The sequence below is a fragment of the Mobula birostris genome, chromosome 28 (assembly GCF_030028105.1).
Source record: "Mobula birostris isolate sMobBir1 chromosome 28, sMobBir1.hap1, whole genome shotgun sequence".
Classification (NCBI taxonomy): domain Eukaryota; kingdom Metazoa; phylum Chordata; class Chondrichthyes; order Myliobatiformes; family Myliobatidae; genus Mobula; species Mobula birostris.
In genome coordinates, this window is record NC_092397.1 from 26,813,961 (window position 1) to 26,832,853 (window position 18,893).

The 18,893-nt window shown below is 43.6% G+C and overlaps 1 protein-coding gene across 1 annotated transcript in view; it reads right to left on the reverse strand.

Moving 5' to 3' along the window:
- LOC140189165 (uncharacterized) overlaps positions 1 to 18,893 on the reverse strand; it is a 315,492-nt gene that overhangs the window by 106,266 nt on the left and 190,333 nt on the right. The window contains exon 2 of the mRNA XM_072245862.1: positions 15,872 to 15,886. Coding sequence (XP_072101963.1) covers positions 15,872 to 15,886 — 15 coding nt within the window. The remainder of the gene's footprint in view (positions 1 to 15,871; positions 15,887 to 18,893) is intronic.

Consider the following 18,893-nt stretch of genomic DNA (forward strand, 5'->3'; position numbering starts at 1 on the left):
TAGGCTTATATACAACATTTTGGACCAGTAGAAATGGTCCAGAAGGGTTATATGGAAACTATTATTCCCATTTTTCTTAACAACTAATTCCATTACTTAGCCTAATAGGTTAGCTTTACCACAGTACATAATTATCTATTTAAGTGTTTATTTTCCTTTTATATCATCTCAATGTGTACTTAAGAATGTATAAATAATTGTAGTTTTATACTATTAAAAAAATGGAAAAGGTTATATGTGTGAAAAAAGTACATGATATTTCTGAATTCCTTATCCAAATAAAAATAAAATTAAAAAAAAAAAGAGATTTTCCATAGCAATGGGAACACATTGGGACATGATGCATTTTGACAAACTTTAATGTCTTCACTATTGTTCCAACCAGTTCCTTTCCACAACACATCCTCCCACCTCCCCCCGCCCCACCCCCGCCCCAGTGCTACGGGTTACTTGTACACATTTCTTGTAAGCCTCATATGCACACCACAAAACAGGTGTCTCTCAATCCTCCAGGCCCTTCTCCTTTGTGAACGTCAATGTATGCAAAGTATTCATTTTGTACCTCCCAGTACAGAAATCAGAAATCAGAACAATACGTATCATCCATTAAACAAGCCGATCGCAGTTTTGGAGGGCACCACAGATTCTCTCTCTCTCTCTCTCGCTCTCTCTCTCTCTCTCTCTCTCTCTCTCTATCTATCTATCTATCTATCTCCTATCTCTATCTATCTCGCTATCTCTATCTATTTATCTCTCTCTCTCGCTCCCTGTATCTCACGCTCGTCGGTTTCTCGTTCACTTTTAGTCATCCTGCATCTATTGTTCTTCCAACTTCGAGTACTATTTTTATTCTTTTACCGGTCTTCCCATTTTATTGCAGGATAACACATTGCTTTCCAATTATCTTTTGACCTTTGTCAAACTTAAGATGTGTATAAAAGACTACTGCATCAGAAACACCAAACACAAAATGCTAGAGGAATGCTTGTGTGTTTTCTTGGATTTCCAGCATCTGCAGATTTTCTCGTGTTTCTACATCAGCAACGTTGTCAATGAATCGTTTCCATCCCGACCTATTTCTCTATTGTATCCTTATTGAACAGGATGAAGTTGAGTGACTGAAGGACAGATCAAAATGGGAAACTACTGAAAGAGGTAGGTGTCGGACAGCGTCGCTGGTCTTCGTTGAATACTGAATAATTAGACAACAAAAATTAAATCTCTAAATGTAGCTGCTCCGTGACAAGGTTCAGTCTTTGTAATTAAAGCTACCGGCCTATTTCCATCAGAGACACAGCTGAGGTGATGCCAAAGAATTTTCATGTACACAGTATCTGTACACCAGAGACAATGGTGTTGAATCAGATTGTTTGTTCAAGTAACTGTAACTGAGAAAGTTAGTGAGGAGTATAACCGTATCTCTGGAGACTGAGCCTCTGTATAAATCACGGTTGATGTGAAGCATCAGCTCAGTGTCTGCCGGAGCAGTGAATTCAGGAGCAACAGGAATCACAGATTCTCATGAAATGGTGTATCCAGTCATCTGGCGGATACGAGACATTTACTATCCTATTATTTCAGCCTTTGGAATACCCGGTGAGCCGCAGTGTCAGCTGCTGTTGGTGGGAAATCATGTTCAATTCCAATGTTCTGATTGTTCCTGCCACTGTGGCATTCCAGTCCCAGTATTCCTCATTTCAGGTTGGAATGGAAATACCGGGATGATGGATTCTGGGATCTGGATCTAAAATAAACGGCTGCAGGAATTCAGGGAATCCGCCAACATCTGTGGAAATGAGTCGGTCAGGCAGCGTTCGACCAACGGTTTGGGATCGATAATGAGATGTTCGGGTTTCTGTATTTTTGGTATTTTAGCAGCTGCACAGCATTTGTAAATATTGTGTTGAAAGAGCCCGCGGACATTCTAACTATTGATTGTCCGTATTTGTATATGAGCGATTGACTGAGTTCGGTGCGATGTTCAAACCATCGACTGGCAGTGACACTTTAGCAAATGTCTGGAGGTCCATGATGTTTCACGAACCTGTTCTGGAATTTTAATAACTGTGTGCAATATCGCTGAATATAAAGCAGTTGATGGACAACACAATAAACACGAAACCCAAGCAGCTTGTACAGAAAGAGAAAGCAGTTAACACACGTGTCTGGGATCTATCCGCAAACACTTCTGAGGAGAAATGTTTTAACTGTTTTCCCACATATTCTGTTTTACCCGAATTAACGTTTCCAGTATTTCCTGTTTTTGTTCCGTTCTTCAGCGGTTCTGTCGCTGACAGTGATCGCCTTGACTGTCTAATTGAGAAATCCCGCCATCAGCGTCCGAACGAGACGCGGAAGGCACCGGTAAAAAATGTTCCATCCAGTATTGACTCTGAGGAGGTAGTTACTCAGTTTTAGCTTTCCACTGACATTTCACATTTCGGTCACAGTAAGTAATCCGTATTCAAATTATTTTACTGTGTAAACTTTTCTCTGTCCCCGCCAGCTCTGTGCGCTGTCTCGACCCTCCCACCGCTAAATTCAACAACAAAATGGAAATATCACAGGATCCTCTGAACCTGCTGCACTGGCTTCTGATCAGTATTTTCTCACTTGTACCCTCTCTCGGCCCTCCCGCCACTAAATGCAACAATTAAGTGGAAATATTACAGGATTGGCTCAAACTGCAGAATTGGCTCATGTTTGGCTTTTCTCAAACTGCTCTCTCTTCCAGCGAACTTGATGGCGATTGTGATCCTGTCCCGGGGAAAGTGCGGTCTCTCCAAATGTATCACTCTCTACCTTGTGGGAATGGCAGCGGCCGATTTCCTGGTCGTTATTTCGAATCCGCTACTGAAGTGGACTGCTGAGATTTATTTTCCCCGATCATTCCTGCTCATTACTGCTGTATGCAGACCCGTCACTTGGTTGATGTTTGCGAGCACTGCGACCTCAGTCTGGCTGACTGTCGCTTTCACCGGCGATCGATTTGTGGCTATTTGCTGTGAGAAGCTGAAAACAAAATATTGCACCGAGAGAACGGCGGCTGTGGTTATCGGGACAGTGAGTGTGCTGGCCTGTTTGGAGACTGTACCCTGGGGCTTTGTGTACAAGTCTGGGGAAACAATTGATGGTGTTTCCTGGTATTGTGTTTTAACACCGAGCTTCACAAACTCTACCTCATGGGCCGCATTTTACATTTTTCACCGCATTTTCTACCCTTTCGCCCCTTTCATTCTGATGTTGCTGTTCAATATTCTGACTGTCAGGCGGATTCTAGCGGCCAGTCGAGCCCGCAGGGGACTCCGGGGACAAAAGAGTGGAGAGAATGACAAGGACCAGGAGATGGAGAACCGACGCAAATCCATCGTTTTGCTCTTCAGCATAACCGGTAGTTTCATATTGTTGTGGGGAACACTGGTGGTATTTTCTATCTATAGCTGGATTAAAATGAGTTTTTCTAATTCTGTCACGGATCCCCGTTACGTCACAGACCAAGCATCGATAATGCTGCAGATTCTCAGTTCCTGCACCAACACGTGTATTTATGTCCTTTCTCAGAGGAAATTCCGAGAGGAACTAAATAATGCGGTGAAATACGCACTGAATCTGATTTTGAAACTCCTGAAACGTTAGAAATAAACGCTGTAAAGTGTTACTATTTAGCTGCTTTCATACGGCCTATTCTAGCTCCCCACTGTGGGTAAATGGAAACAATGTGGTGAACAGAGTTACAAAACAAACACGAGAAAATCTGCACGTGGGCGCAATTCAAAATAACAAACACAAAATCAGATCCTGATGATGGTTCTCACACAAAATACTGGAGGAACTCAGCAGGTCTGGCAGCATCTACGGAATAGTGTAAATTGTCGACGTTTCGAGCCAACATCCTTTATCAGAAACCTGTCAACTGTTCAGTCCTTTCCATTTTGTGTGTGTTGCTTAGAGTGACAAGTCAGCTGTTTAAAACTGATCACGACGGCATCACTGGCCTCACCTTCCCAGAGAAATCCTCTTTACACCTCACGTCCTGCCGTGTTAAATTGAAGCTTGAGGCGAACCAGTTTACCCTGCTTCCCGGTTCTGACAGAACTGCCTGTTCTTGAATATTTTTTTCGCCTGTATCAAGCAGTCGTGCTTCCGTCACAACCCGTCTTTTCCTTCACCCTCTTTTCACCTCCTTCTCTACCTGGAGGTTTCCCTCCTCATTGCCACCTTGAACTATCTTTATGTAACAGAAAACATCTATTTTTTTTTTTACACAATTGAAGACAATTTAACATTACCTTCACTTGTAGCTCGGTGAGATATACAGGGATAGAGAGAGAGAGAGAGAGTGAGAGAGAGAGAGAGTGAGAGAGAGAGAAGAGAGAGAGAGAGAGTGAGAATGAGATATCGTGAAGGAGTGACCGTGAGAAGGAGACAGCGTCACGTTTGACGGTGGGAGAGAGAGAGAGAGAGAGAGAGAGAGAGAGAGAGAGAGAGAGAGAGAGAATGAGAGAGAGAGAGAGTGAGAGAGAGAGAGAGACAGAGAGAGAGAGAGAGAGAGAGAGAGAGAGAGGGAGAGAATGAGATATCGTGAAGCAGTGAGCGTGAGAAGGAGACAGCGTCACATTTGACGGTGGGAGAGAGAGAAAGTGACCGAGACTTCGCGAGAAAGGGGGCGCGAGGAAGAGCGCGCAAGATGGAGGGCGCGAGAGTGAGCAGGAGGGTGAGAGTGTGCGCGAGGGTGAGCGTGAGGGAAAGCGAGAGAAGCAGACATCGCGGTAGGAGAGAGGGGTGGGAGGGGGAGAGAGATAGTGAGAGTGAATGAGACTGTGAAGGAGTGAGCTCGAGAAGAAGACAGCTCCAGGGCTGAGGGCGCGAAGGATAGTGAGCGAATGAGACATCAGGAACACCCATCATTGGGCTCTCCGGTATAAGGAGGATGGATTACTGAAGGGTAAATTATATTCTCACAGGGAATCGTGCTGGAGCCACCCTGATGATTTTTATCAAGTGCCATCTGGAGGATATGTTGGTATCCAGAGCTACAGGTCAGTAGGTTGCATTGGTGAAAGGTAGAGATGAGGTCAAAGAACACCTAACGGACGTCAAGATGAGCACAGTGGCACCGAACGGCAAAAGTGAGTTTATGTCAGTGTAGGGTGTAAAACAGCTAACGCAGACGTACCCAGATCCTGCATTTATACACGGCACAGTGATTCATTCATTACAGAGATCTGGGTGAGAGAAGGTCAGGACTGGGATATAAATATTCCAGCATTTAGATGATTCAGAGAGCCCAGAGGGAGCTAAAAGAGGTTGGGGAGCTGCACTGCTGATCAGGCAGAATGTCACAAGCTCGAGGTCATCCCGGAAGCTGAACCAGTAAGACAATGTGGAGGGACTCAGGAATAAGAAAAGTGTGATACAGTAAACCTTATAATAACCAGTAAGAGAGGGAAACAGATACGTCAGCAGGTTATTAACTGATGCAAAACAATAGAATACACTAGTTGGTGAATCACCTCTCCAGAATGACTTGCACTTCCTCACCACCTGAGGCTTGGATAGGGCACTATTTGTTAGGTGTATTCATGAAAGTTTCCAGAAAGAGCATGTAGATGGTCCACTAAGGAGGGGACATACTTGAGATGTTAGTGGGAAATGAGCCAAGAGAGAAAATTGGGCTTTCATTGAGAAACATTTGCGGATTATAAATCTGGAGTTTTTCTGGTGGTTATTGAGAAGGATAAGTCTGAATCTTCAGGTGTACGAATCAGAATCAGGTTTATTATCAACGGCATGTGACATGAAATTTGTTTATTAGTAGTAGAAATTTAATGCAAACCACAATATAGAACAAAAAATAACTAGTAAGCCAATAAATAAATAAATAAATAAATACGCATATATTGAATAGATGAAAAATTGTGAAATAAACAGAAATACTACATATTAAAACGAGTCAGATAGTGTCCAGGGGTTCAATGTCAATTTAGGAATCGGATGGTAGAAAGGAAGAGGCTATTACTGAATCACTGAGTGTGTGCCTACGAGTTTCTATATCTCCGACCTGATGGTAAAAGTGAGAAAGGGCATGCCTTGGGTACTGAAGGTCCTTAATCAAGTATGCTGCCTTTCTGAGACACTGCTCCTTGGGTACTTTGTAGGCTTGTGCCCAACATGGTGCTGACTAAATGTACAACATTCTGCAGCAGCTTCTTTCGGTCCTGTGCAGTAGCCCTCCATACCAGACTGTGAAACAGCCTGTCAGAATCCTCTCCACGGTACATCAACTGAAGTTTTTGAGTGTATTTGTGGACATAAGACATCTTTTCAAACTCTAATGAAGTATAGCTGCTATCTTGCCTTCTTTATAACTGTATCGATATGTTGGAACCAGGTTAGATACTCAGATATCTTGACACCCAGAAACTTGAAACTGCTCACTCTTTGCACTTCTCATCCCTCTATGAGGATTGGTATGTGTTCCTTCGTCTTTTCTTTCCTGAAGTCCACAATCATCTCTTTCGTCTTACTGACGGTGAGTGCCAGGTTATTGCTGCAACACCACTCCACTAGTTGGCATATCTCACTCCTGTACGCCCTCTCGTCACCACCTGTAATTCTATCAACAATGATTGTATTATCAGCAAGTTTATAGATGGGTACATAGAGGGTAGAACAATCGACTAAGCACACACCCTTGAGGTGCACCAGCACTGATCGCCAGCAAGGAGGAGATGCTATTACCAATCTGCACAGATTGTGGTCTTCCGGTTAGGAAGTCCAGGCTCCAATAGCAGAGGGAGGTACAAAGGCGGAGGTTCTGGTACTTCTCAATCAGCATTGTGGGAATGATGGTATTAAATGCGGAGCTATAAAGTTGTGGATGGCAATTTGTAGTAGATTGTGGAGGAATTATAGGGAGTAGTCTGGGAGCCGATGTTACTGGTTAACCGTAAAAGTATGACACGTAAGAGTGACTTACAGTCCAACTGGTCATAATTCAGGCGTTCCCTGTCCCTGTCAGTAAGGTAGAGAAGGACAGGGTCCTGAAGGAATTTAATGTGATGAGAAATATTGTGTTTGTTTAAACATATAAGAGGTGTTATATGTAAGCTTTAGGACGATGAAATTGGGCAGAGTCTTGGAGGAACATACAGGAAGCAAGGAAGAAGTCACAGTTTGAATCAGGAGAGCGCGCTGTACCAGAAATATCTTCAGTCAGCATTGTTAATGAATAAAATTTGGTCTTATGCAGACACCGAAAACAGCAGTATAGTGTAGAACGGACAGGACTACTCAAGGAAAATCGTGGCAGTTTATGCCTGGAGCCCCCCACTCCTACCGACTGCAGTATCGTGGGACCTGATGATATCTGCTTTTCGTCCCATTAGATTTTCTGTCGTGGTGATGACTCAGAATATACTACAGTACGACATGGGAACAGGCACTTCAGCCCGTAATAGTGTGCTGAAGTAATTGAGCTACTAAGTAAAGGTTCACCTCAGCTAATTTCTTTTGCCTACAGGATATCCATCTCCCTGATATTTCCGCATATTAATCTGCCTATATAAGAGGCTCTTATTAACCTCCATATGTTGGTCTCTACCATCTGCCTGGCAGTACGTTCTAATTATCCACCACTCCATGTGTGTGACAACAAAACCTCCTCTGAACTTCGCCCTTTTGCCTTAAATTTATCCTTTTCTTAACTGGTGATTTCTGTCTGGCTAAAATGTACTTCTGGCTTATCAATGTCTCTCAGAACTATAACCTGCCATCGCATCTCCTCTCACCATGGCTCCAGGAAAAAAAAAAAACTGCACAAGTTTGTCCAGCAGTCCACATAGAATTGGCTTACTATTCTGGTGAGCATTCTTATAAACCTCATCTGCACACCTCAAAACAAGTGTCTCTCAATCCAAATTTGGGCATGTCAGAACTGGGTGACAACAAGGACAACAAATTGTGTGAATAAACAAAAAAGCAAAATAAATGACAATAAATAAGAAGTAGATATCGGAAGCATGAGTTGTGTTGTCCCTGAATATATGTTCATTGCTGGTTATGTGAAATTATCCCCTCTACTTGAAAACCCTGTTCGTTGAGGGATAATAGCTATTCCCGAAGCTGGTGCTGTGGGACCTGAGACTCCTGTAACGCTTCCCGATGGCAGGATCGAGAAGCAAGCGTCATCTGGATAATGGGGTCCTTGATGACGGATGCTGCTTTTCTGTGAAAACGCTCCTTGCAGATGTGCTCAGCGGCGGGGAGGGCTTTACTTGTGATAGGTTGGCTGCATCCACAACTTTTCATTTCCAATTCCTTTCATGTCATTGGTGCTTCCATATCAGACCGAGATGTATCCAGTCAGGAGATTCTCCATTATACACCTATAAATGTTTGTCTAAGTTTTAGACAACATATTAAATCTGCTCCTCTGTTGCTATTGCATCTTTCCAATAACCTGTCTATATTTCTCTTCATCTTTCTCCTGTTGGCATTTTGAAAATAGTTGGAAATTGGAGCACGCAACATCTCAAGATACTACTTAATCAATTCTACGTTACATCCTGGAAAAATGCCCACTGGGAGGAAGGGGGTAGGCAGAGTCCATGAATTGCAGTCCATTATGAGGGTTGTACAGGCCTCTGTCCTTGAATTGCTGGGATGGCACTAGAGGTTAACGGCGGATTGCAGGGTGTGTAGATGTCTGTGTGCTCCCTGCACAGTGCTGTGAATTTTATAGGTCTGTATCGTGGATGTGATTGTCTAGATATTGTGAAATTATTTGTCCCTGTAGTCCACCACTGATTGTTCATGGACAGTCTCATATGCAGGGCATGTTTATACTAGAGATTCAGCCTGGCCTCCCTCACCATGCTGAGCTGCAGCAGTCTGTGTTCCTGCAGTACATTTTTTGGTTTCTACTTGTCCGCCTCCCTGCTGTGCAGTGCCGGAGCTAAAGCGGGCAGTGTCCATGCAGTGCAGAACTGGTTTGTGCAGGTCAGTGTTCGTGCAGTTTTGCAGGTGACTGCTGTACACAACGGGATGAGTGTGATCTGCGTTCGGCTGTGAAATTACAGTTCATTCTGGGGATTTTCATGTCTTTATCTGCAGAGCAAATGGGCTAATGCTTGAATTCTGTGGCATCAGAGAGCAGAGTTGGATTGTTATGATGTCTGTTCTTTTATTCTGCCCTTCTCTGGATCAATAGTAATATATTTTCATAAATCATTATCCTTGTATTAGAGTCGTGTACTGCTCTGTACTCTCACTGACAAGTGTTGTGCTCTGGCAGCTCAGTGAGCTTGGAATGGAGTGCCAGTGTTTTTACAGAAGTGTCTCATTATTACAGAAAAAAAAATACCCTCTACACCTAGGTAAATTTGTCATGGTGGGGCGCTGGGAGCGGAGCCAATTGCAAGACACAGACACCGAAGTACTATGAACTGGACATGGCTAGTGACTAGAGTTAGCGACGTGACTGGATGCAGGACCAGCAGAAGGAACTTCAATCTGGGAGCCTGGGCTTGGACTCCGAGCTAGAGTCTGGACAAGGACCCACAACCTGGGTCCTGATTCGGGCTCGGACTCCGGAGCAAGTCGAGGACATGATGTGGCTACATGACTGGACATGACCTGGGCTTCTTCGAGGCTTGGGTATTGACTCCGAGCCAGAGTCTGGGAAAGCACCCACAACCTTGGACTTGCCTCGCGCTCGGACTCCAGAAATAGGTGAGGACAGGACGTGTCTACAGGACAAGTACTAGCAACAGGACTGGACGTGAGACTACTGGTCACTTGGACAGGACAAGGGAACCCCAGGACAGGACGAAGGAACTCCAGCACAGGGTTGGGCAAGGTTCTTCTGGGCAGGGCGAGACACATGGACAAAATGTGAACACAAAGCCGAGGCTTGAACAGGACAAGATTCTTGGACATGGCTAGAACTGGACGAGACACCGAAGCCATAACATGGTCGAGGAAGAGACAGGAACGCAGAGCTTTGGTCAAGGAAGAGACAGGGACATGGAACAGAGAACCAGGACCCCACTTTGGAAACAGGACGTAGGGCCGGGACTCATAGACAGAACACAGAATATAACAAGACGGTTCCTAACACTAGGTACCGGCAAGCGGACAGACGTACCTAGTGAAGGCGTGGTACAGAGACAGTTCAAAACCATGATAGACAGTTCCTTATCTTGCTCAGGCGATTGAATTTGATAGTGGTGCAGGCGAAGGTTACGGGCGAGGCAGGGCTTCAGACGAGACAAGACGAGGCAAGGCCTCAGACGAGGAAACGCGAGGCAAGGCTTCAGACGAGGCAAGACGAGGCAAGGTGAGACAAGGCATCAGACGGGGCATAGAAGGAAGGGGAACAGCAAGGATTCAGACAGGGTGTATGGACAGCAACAATCCAGCAGTCAGAGGCTGAATCCTGAAGCTATTTATGAGGCCAGCCAAACGAGAATCAGCTGCCTCAACAGAATCTGGAGAATACCAGAAAAGGAACCTGAACCGGACCGTGAACCAGAATGAGGATTTCACGGACCGGACCATGACAAAATCAGCTGTTTCCTGGAGACCAGTCTGAGTATTTCAGATCATTAGTGGACACAGGACCATAGGGGGATGCACTAGAATATTCAACCCATCATTTCTAGGGGACTCCAGGAGGGGATGTTGCCTCCCTGGTGCAAAGTTCAGGGATGTCTCTGAGCTGCTGCAGGACATTCTGGAGTGGGAAGGTGAACAGCCAGTGGTCGCGGTGCACATAGGTACCAACGATATAGATGAAGAACGGGATGAGGTCGTACAAGGTGAATTTAGGGAGTTAGGAGATAAACTAAAAAGTAGGACCACATAGGTAATAATATCTGGATTACTACCAGTGCCACGTGAGAGTCAGAGCAGAAATAGGAGGATATTTCAGATAAATATGTGGCTTGAAAATGGTGCAAGGGGAAGGGATTCAAATTTCTGGGGCACTGGAACCAGTTCCGGAGGAAGTGAGACAAGCAGGACGGTATACACCTGGGCTGGACTGGACCCAATGTCCTAGGGGAAGAGTTTGCTACTATTGTTCAGGAAGATTTAAACTAATGTGGCAGGGGGATGGGAACAAGTGCAGAGAGACAAAGGGGTGTAAAATGAGGGTAGAAGCAAAAAGTAGTAAGGTGAAAAGTAAAATTGGCAGGCCGGCAAATCCAGGGCAAAAATCAAAAAGGGCCACTTTTCAACATAATTGTATAAGGGCTAAGAGTGTTGTAAAAGCGCGCCTGAAGGCTTTGTGTGTCAATGCAAGGAGCATTCGTAACAAGGTGGATGAATTAAAAGTGCAGATTGTTATTAATGAATATGATATAGTTGGGATCACAGAGACATGGCTCCAGGGTGACAAAGGATTGGAGCTCAACATACAGAGATATTCAATATTCAGGAGGCATAGACATGAAAGAAAAGAAGGTGGGGGGACATTGCTGGTTAGAGAGGAGATTAACGCAATAGAAAGGAAGGACATAAGCCGGAGGATGTGCAATTGATATGGATATAGCTGCATAACACTAAGAGGCAGAAAGCGCTGGTGGGAGTTGTGTACAGGGCAACTAACAGTAGTAGTGAGGTTGGGGATGGCATTAAACAGGAAATTAGAAATGTGTGCAATTAAGGAACAGCAGTTATAATGGGTGTCTTCAATCTACATATAGATTGGGTGAACCATATTGGTAAGGGTGCTAAGGAAGAGGATTTCTTGGAAAGTATGCGGGACATTTTACTGAACCAACATGTCGAGGAACCAACTAGAGAACAGTCCATTCTAGACTGGGTATTGAGCAATGAGGAAGGATTAGTTCGCAATTATGTCGTGCGAGGCCCCTTTGGAAAGAGTGATCATAGTATGGTGGAATTCTTCATTAAGATGGAGAGTGATATAGTCAATTCAGTAACAAAGGTTCTGAACTTAACGAAAGGTACCTTTGAAGGTATGAATCGTGAATTAGCTAGGATAGACCTGCAAATGGTACTTAAAGGATTGACGGGGCATATGCAATGGCAAGCATTTAAAGATCGCATGGATGAACTGCAATAATTGCTCATCCCAGTTCGGCAAAAGAATAAACCAGAGAAGGTAGTGCACCCATGGCAGATAAGGGAAATTAGAGATAGTATCAATTCCAAAGAAGAAACATACAATTTAGCCAGAAAAAGCGGTACACGTGAGGACTGGGAGAAATTCAGAGTCCAGCAGAGGAGGAAAAAGGGCTTAATTAGGAAAGGGAAAAAAGATCATGAGAAAAAGCAGGCAGGGAACATAAAAACTGATTGTAAAAGGCTTTTTCGATATGTGAAAAGAAAAAGATTAGTTAACACAAATGTAGATCCCTTACAGTCAGAAACAGATGAATTGATCATGCGGAACAAGGACATAGCAGACCAGTTGAATAACTACTTTGGTTCTGTCTTCACTTAGGAGGACATAACCTTCACTTGCAGCTCTGTGAGAGATATAGGGATAGAGAAAGAGAGACACAATGTAGAGTACCTGAGAGAGAGGGCGCGAGAGTGAGCGCGAAGGAAAGCGAGAGAGGCAGACATTTCGCTCGAAGAGATGGGTGGGAGGAAGGGACACAGAGAGAGAGATAGTGAGGACGAATGAAAAGGAGTGAGCGCGAGAAGGAGACATCTCGAAGGCTGAGGGCGCGAAGGATAGTGGGCGAATGAGACATCGCTAGTAAGAGGTTGCAAGGGAGAGCGCACGAGTGACAGGGTGTGAGCGAGGAGGAGCGTGAGAAGGAGTCATCGCGAGGGGGAGAGAGGTGATGAGACAGTGCGATGGAGAGAAGGAGAGACAGAGAGAGACAGAGAAGGGGAAGGGGAGAGACAGAACAGGCTGCATGACATTGTCCGATCTGTTTCCCTCGAACACTGAGATCAGCTTGTGTGTGTGGTGGATGATCAGAATTATTTTGACTCATGTACTGCTACTATTGTAGATATCTGTTTTCCTTTCTGTACTAAAACCGTGCGAGATCTAATAAAGTGTTTTGTTTAAACACGTGTGCAGTCTCCTTTGTTTGCGAACGCAAACCAGATCTGAATCAAAATGAATACGGAATGAATTTTAAAACAACTATCCTTACAAAAAGGCTACTAGATAAGTTTGGAATTTACAGTAAATAGCAGGATATGAATGACATGCAGCAAACTCTTTAGCCGGAATATACAGACAGGAATATGTGTGTAAATGAGTGAGATTGCAGGAAAGTGCTTTACCTTCATCACGCTATGACCAAGGATGTCTCTGAGAAGGTACAGACCATTCTGAAAGGGTAGGATGAGCAGCCAGATGTCATGGTCCTTATTAGAACTAACAACAGAGAGACACGTTCCTGCAAAGAAAAGTTAGGTAGGTGAGCAGTAAGTTAAAAAATAAAAACTCTATGGTGGTGATTTCAGGATTTCTTTAGACGCCACATGCCTGCGACGTACGGGATCTTATGCTGGTTCACTGAAATGTGTGGCTAACAATATTGTACGGGAGGGCAGGCATCAGGAACACCCACCATTGGGGTCCCCGGTATGGGGAGGATGGATTACACCGAAGTTTAAATCATATTCTTACAGGGAATCTTTCTGGAGCCAGTCCGATGATTTCTATCAAGTGGCATCTGGAGGATATGTTGGCATCCAGAGCTACAGGTCAGTAGGTTACATTGGTGGAAGGTAGTGGTGAGGTCAAAGAAAACCTTAAGGAAATCAAAAATGGGGTCACCTTAATGTGGACAGTGGCACCGAACGGTAAAAGTGAGTTCATTTCAGTGTAGGGTGTAAAACAGCTAAGGCAGACGTAGCTAGATCCTGCATTTATACACGGCGCAGTGATTCATCCATTACAGAGATCTGGTTGGAAGAAGGTCAGGACTGGTATATAAATATTCCAGCATTTAGATGATTCAGAGAGTCCAGAGGGAGCTAAAAGTGGTTGGGGAGCTGCACTGTTGATGAGGCAGAATGTCACAAGCTCGAGTTCATCCCGGAAGCTCAACCAGTTAGACAATGTGGAGGGACTCAGCAATAAGAAACGTGTAATACAGTAAGCCTTATAATAACCAGTAACAGAGTGAAACAGATATGTCAGCAGGTTATTGACTGATGTAAAACAATAGAATACACTAGTTGGTGAATCATCTCCAGAATGACTTGCACTTCCTCACCACCTGAGGCTTGGATGAGGCACTATTTGTTAGGTGTATTCATGAAGGTTTCCAGAAACAGCATGTAGATGGTCCACCAGTGAGGGGACATACTTGAGATGTTATTCGGAAATGAGCTGAGCGAGATAAGTCTGGACACGCAGGTGGACGAATCAAAATCAGGTTTATTATCAACGGCATGTGACGTGAAATTTGTTAATTAGTAGCAGCAGTTTAATGCAAAACATAATATAGAACAAGAGAAGGAATGATAAATCAATCTATAAATAAATAAAAAGGTAAATCACAGTGTACACATGTTGAATAGATTAGAAATTGTGCAAAAAATGTAAATACCATCTATTAAAACAAGTCAGATGGTGCCCAGGGGTTTAATATGAATTTAGGAATTGGATGGCAGAGGAGAAGAAGTTGTTATTGTCATACGGTGGTGGCTGGAACGGACACAGACACTGAAGTTCTAGGGACAGGACTAGGATACAGGGTGAGGGCTAGGACATGGTCACGAAAACCGGGAACCCAGAACAGGACTGGACAAGACATCTCCGAGCCCAGGCTTGCACGCCGAGCTAGAGACTGGACAAGGACCCAGTACCTGGGTCTTGCCTCTAGCTCTGAACCCACAACTAGGCAAGGACGACACTTGGCTGGCAGGCAGGACGAGGCTGGAATCTTCAGACTTGAGGCGAGGCTGTAGACCAGAGACTTGAGGCGAGGCTTGAGACTAGAGGCTTGAGGCTTGGGGTCTTGAAGATTGGCTTGGGGTTTTGAAGGTTTGCTTGGGGCGAGGCTCGAGGCTTGGGGTCTTGAAGCTCCTCCTGGGCAGGGCGCGTACGCCTGTGCAGGGCGCGGCTCACCTGGGCAGGACGCGGATCTCCACCCGACGCAGGCGAAGGACAGGAAGGGAGAGAACCAACCGCAGGGTAACGGCAAACTGGCCTGACATATCCGACGGCGGCGAGGGACAGGAAGGGGCAGAACCCACCTCAGGGCAACGGCAATCTGGCCTGGCTAACCCGACAGAGTCAAGGGGCAGGAAGGGACAGGGCCCACCGCAGAATAACGGCAATCTGGCCTGGCTTACCCGACGGAAGCAAGTGACAGGAAGGCAGCTAGGGTTCGGGGTGGCTCCAAGACAAGACTTCAGGCGAGGCGAGGCGAGAGTTACCAGCAAGACAAGGCAAGGTTGCAGGCAATGCAAGGCGAGACAAGAACTTCAGGCGAGACGACAGTTACTGGCAAGACAAGGCAAGGCTTCAACAGAAGGCAGGGGCAGGGATACAAGGAGTAAGGACAAGAACAATCCAGCAGGCACGCTCCGGTCTCTGGAGGTATTTATGCAGCCAGCCCCCACGAGAATCAGCTGCCTCAATTAGTGCTAAACAGGAGGAGAAACAGCGTAGACAGGAAAACCTAGAACAGGGGTCGATGGACCGGACCGTAAACCGGAATGCGGACTTCACGGACCGGACCATGACAATTTTTGAATCACTGAGTGTGTGCCTTCAGGTTTCTATGTATCCGACCTGATGTAACAGTGAGAAAGGGGCATGCCTTGGGTGCTGAAGGATCTTAATAATGGATGCTGCCTTTCTGAGACACTGCTCCTTGGGTACTTGTAGGCTTGTTCCTAAGATGGAGCTGACTAAATGTACAACCCTCTGCAGCTTCTTTCGGTCCTGTGCAATAGCCCTCCATACCAGAGAGTCAAGCAGCCTGCCAGAATGCTCTCCACGGTACATCAACTGATGTTTTTGAGTGTATTCCTGGACATACCAAATCTCTTCAAGGTCTAATGAAGCATAGCTGCTATCTTGCCCTCTTTATAACGGTATCGATGTGTTTGAACAAGGTTAGATACTCAAAGACACTCAGAAACTTGAAACTGCTCACTGTTTCCACTTCTGATCCCTCTATGAGGATTGGTATACGTTCCTTCGTCTTACTTTTCATGAAGTCCACAATCATCTCTTTCGTCTTACTGACGTTGAGTGCCAGGTTGTTGCTGTAACACCACTCCAGCAGTTGGCATATCTCACTCCTGTACGCCCTCTCGTCACCACCTGCAATTCTATCAACAATGATTGTATTATCAGCAAATTTATAGATGGGTATAGATGGAAGGCTAAAAATGTCATTCGAATTCCAATGCCAAAATAGAGGAGTTTCTATCATAAGAGATCCCTGAATTACATTTGTGCAACAGGATATTATCTCTGATCCGAATGGTGGATTTTTTTTTTACTGCTTAGTGGTTTATTCTTTAATAAAAAGGTAGTTCTGGTTAACGTTTATACTCCAAATTCGGCTGTCCGGAATTTTATAAATCGTTAATTAATTTGTTCTCGAATTTAACTGAGTTATAACTAATCTGGGGCGGAGATCTTAATACCTGTTTATCTCCATTATTGGACCGTTCGGCCCCTATACAGACAGTACCCAATAAATCCGCAAACTTGATTAATTCATTTCTCTCAGAGTCTGGGTCGACGAATATTTGGCGGTTTTTGCATCCCCAGGAAAAAGACTTCTCTTTTGTTTCACATGTTCAGTACTCTTCCTCAAGGATTGATTTTTTTTTTAATTGACTCTCGTCTTATTTCTTCTGTGGTTAAATGTGAATATGACTCTATAACCATTTCGGATGGTTGATCTTTTTTTTCTACAATTAACAGTACAGAGGATATTTCCATGAACAGCCTTTGGGATACTTTTAAAGCTTATATTCGTGGCCAGATCATTTCGTACTCTGCTGCTTTGAGGAAAAAGGTTGAAGAAGGAAGAGTTGGTTCTTGTGGACAAGATTAGGGAAATAGATGAGAAATATGCTACAGCTCCATTTGAGAAGCTGTATAAACAGCGAACTGAACTTCAAATGGAAAAGACTATTACTTTCGTTCCCTATTGCAAATCAATTAATGAAGACAAGAAGCGAATCTTATATACATAGTGACAAAGTTGCTAAACTGTTGGCTAATCAGTTGAAGACTAACTCCATTAAATTTCAAATTAATCAGTTTTATAATCAAAAAGACCAACTGACGTTTGATCAAGCTGAGATTAATCATTTTTTAAAAATTTTTATTCTTCTTTATATCAATCAGAATCTCCACGAGATTCTGAACATATGTGTGACTTTTTAGATAACCTTCACTTCCCTAAGATTACACAAGATATATCTTCTATGTTAGAAACTTATTTACACTACTGATAATATTAAGAATATTATTTTTTTCTATGAACTCAGGGAAAGCATCTGGCCCTGAAGGGTTTACCGTGGAATTTTATAAATCTTTCGCACCCTCATTAGTCCCCTGGTTACTTAGGGTTCTGGAGGCCTCATTAGAACTTGGTATACTACCAGAATCCTTTTATAGAGCATCGATCTCTTTAATATTAAAGAAGGAGAAAGACCCCGCTCATCATGCATCTTATAGACCAATATCCTTGTTACATGTTGACTCTGAGATTTTTTTTTTCCAAGTTATTAGCAAATAGACTAGAAAAAAACACTTCCTTATATTATTTCGGAAGAACAAACGGGTTTTATTAAGAATCGCTACTCTTTTTATAATATTCGTACACTTTTAAATATTGTCTATACCCCGTCAAAAAACGATCCTGAATGCGTCATTTCCCTAGATGCTGAAGAAGCCTCTGATAGGGTCGAATAGCCCTACTTATTTAAGGTGCTTGAAATGTTTAACTTTAGCCCGAAATTTATATCCTGGATCAAATTGGTATACCGTTCTCCTATGGCTTCGGTTCGTACTAACACTGTAAACTCACCTTCTTTTCCTCTTTTTCGAGGTACTAGACAAGGTTGTCCTCTTAGCCCTTTATTATTTGATACAGCATTAGAACCTCTTGCAATTGCTATTCGAGAATCTCCTAACATTATTGGTACAACTTGTGGGTTAAAGTCTCACTTTATGCTGATGACTTACTTTTATAAATTTCTAATCCTCAAAAATCAATACCAGCAGCTTTAGATTTATTAGCACAATTTAGTCTTTTTTTCAAGATACAAATTAAATCTTAATAAGAGTGAACTTTTCCCCAGTAATAAGCAAGTTCCCTTATGTCAGAACCTGCCGTTTAGATTTGTTAATAATCAGCTTTCATATCTTGGGATTAAAATTACCTGTAAACTTAAGGATTTATTTAAGACTAATTTCTTACCCTTAATTGACCACATTACACAACTTTCCTTTAAATGGTCTCCACTTTATTTAACTTTGACTCGTCGTATTAATGCTGTTAAGATGTTTATTCTGCCAAAATGTTTATATATATTTCAGGCATTACGGATTTTTCTTCCAAAATCCTTTTTTGATAAAGTAGACTCTAAAATCTCTTCATTTATTTGGCAAAATAAAAACCCGCGATTGGGTAGAATACATCTACAGAAAGCTAAGAGAGATGGAGGCTTGGCATTACCTAACTTTAGATTTTATTATTCGGCAATTAATATTCGATAAATGAAATTTTGGTTACTTAACCAAGATATACCATCCATTCCTGAATGGGTAGTTTTGGAATTACATTCTGTTCAAGGCTATGCACTTGGCTCGCTATTAGGTTCTTCCCTTCCTTCCGATTTGAAAAGCTATAAACAGGTTTGCAATCCGATAGTTAAACATACCTTACGCATCTGGTTTCAATTCCGAAAATTTT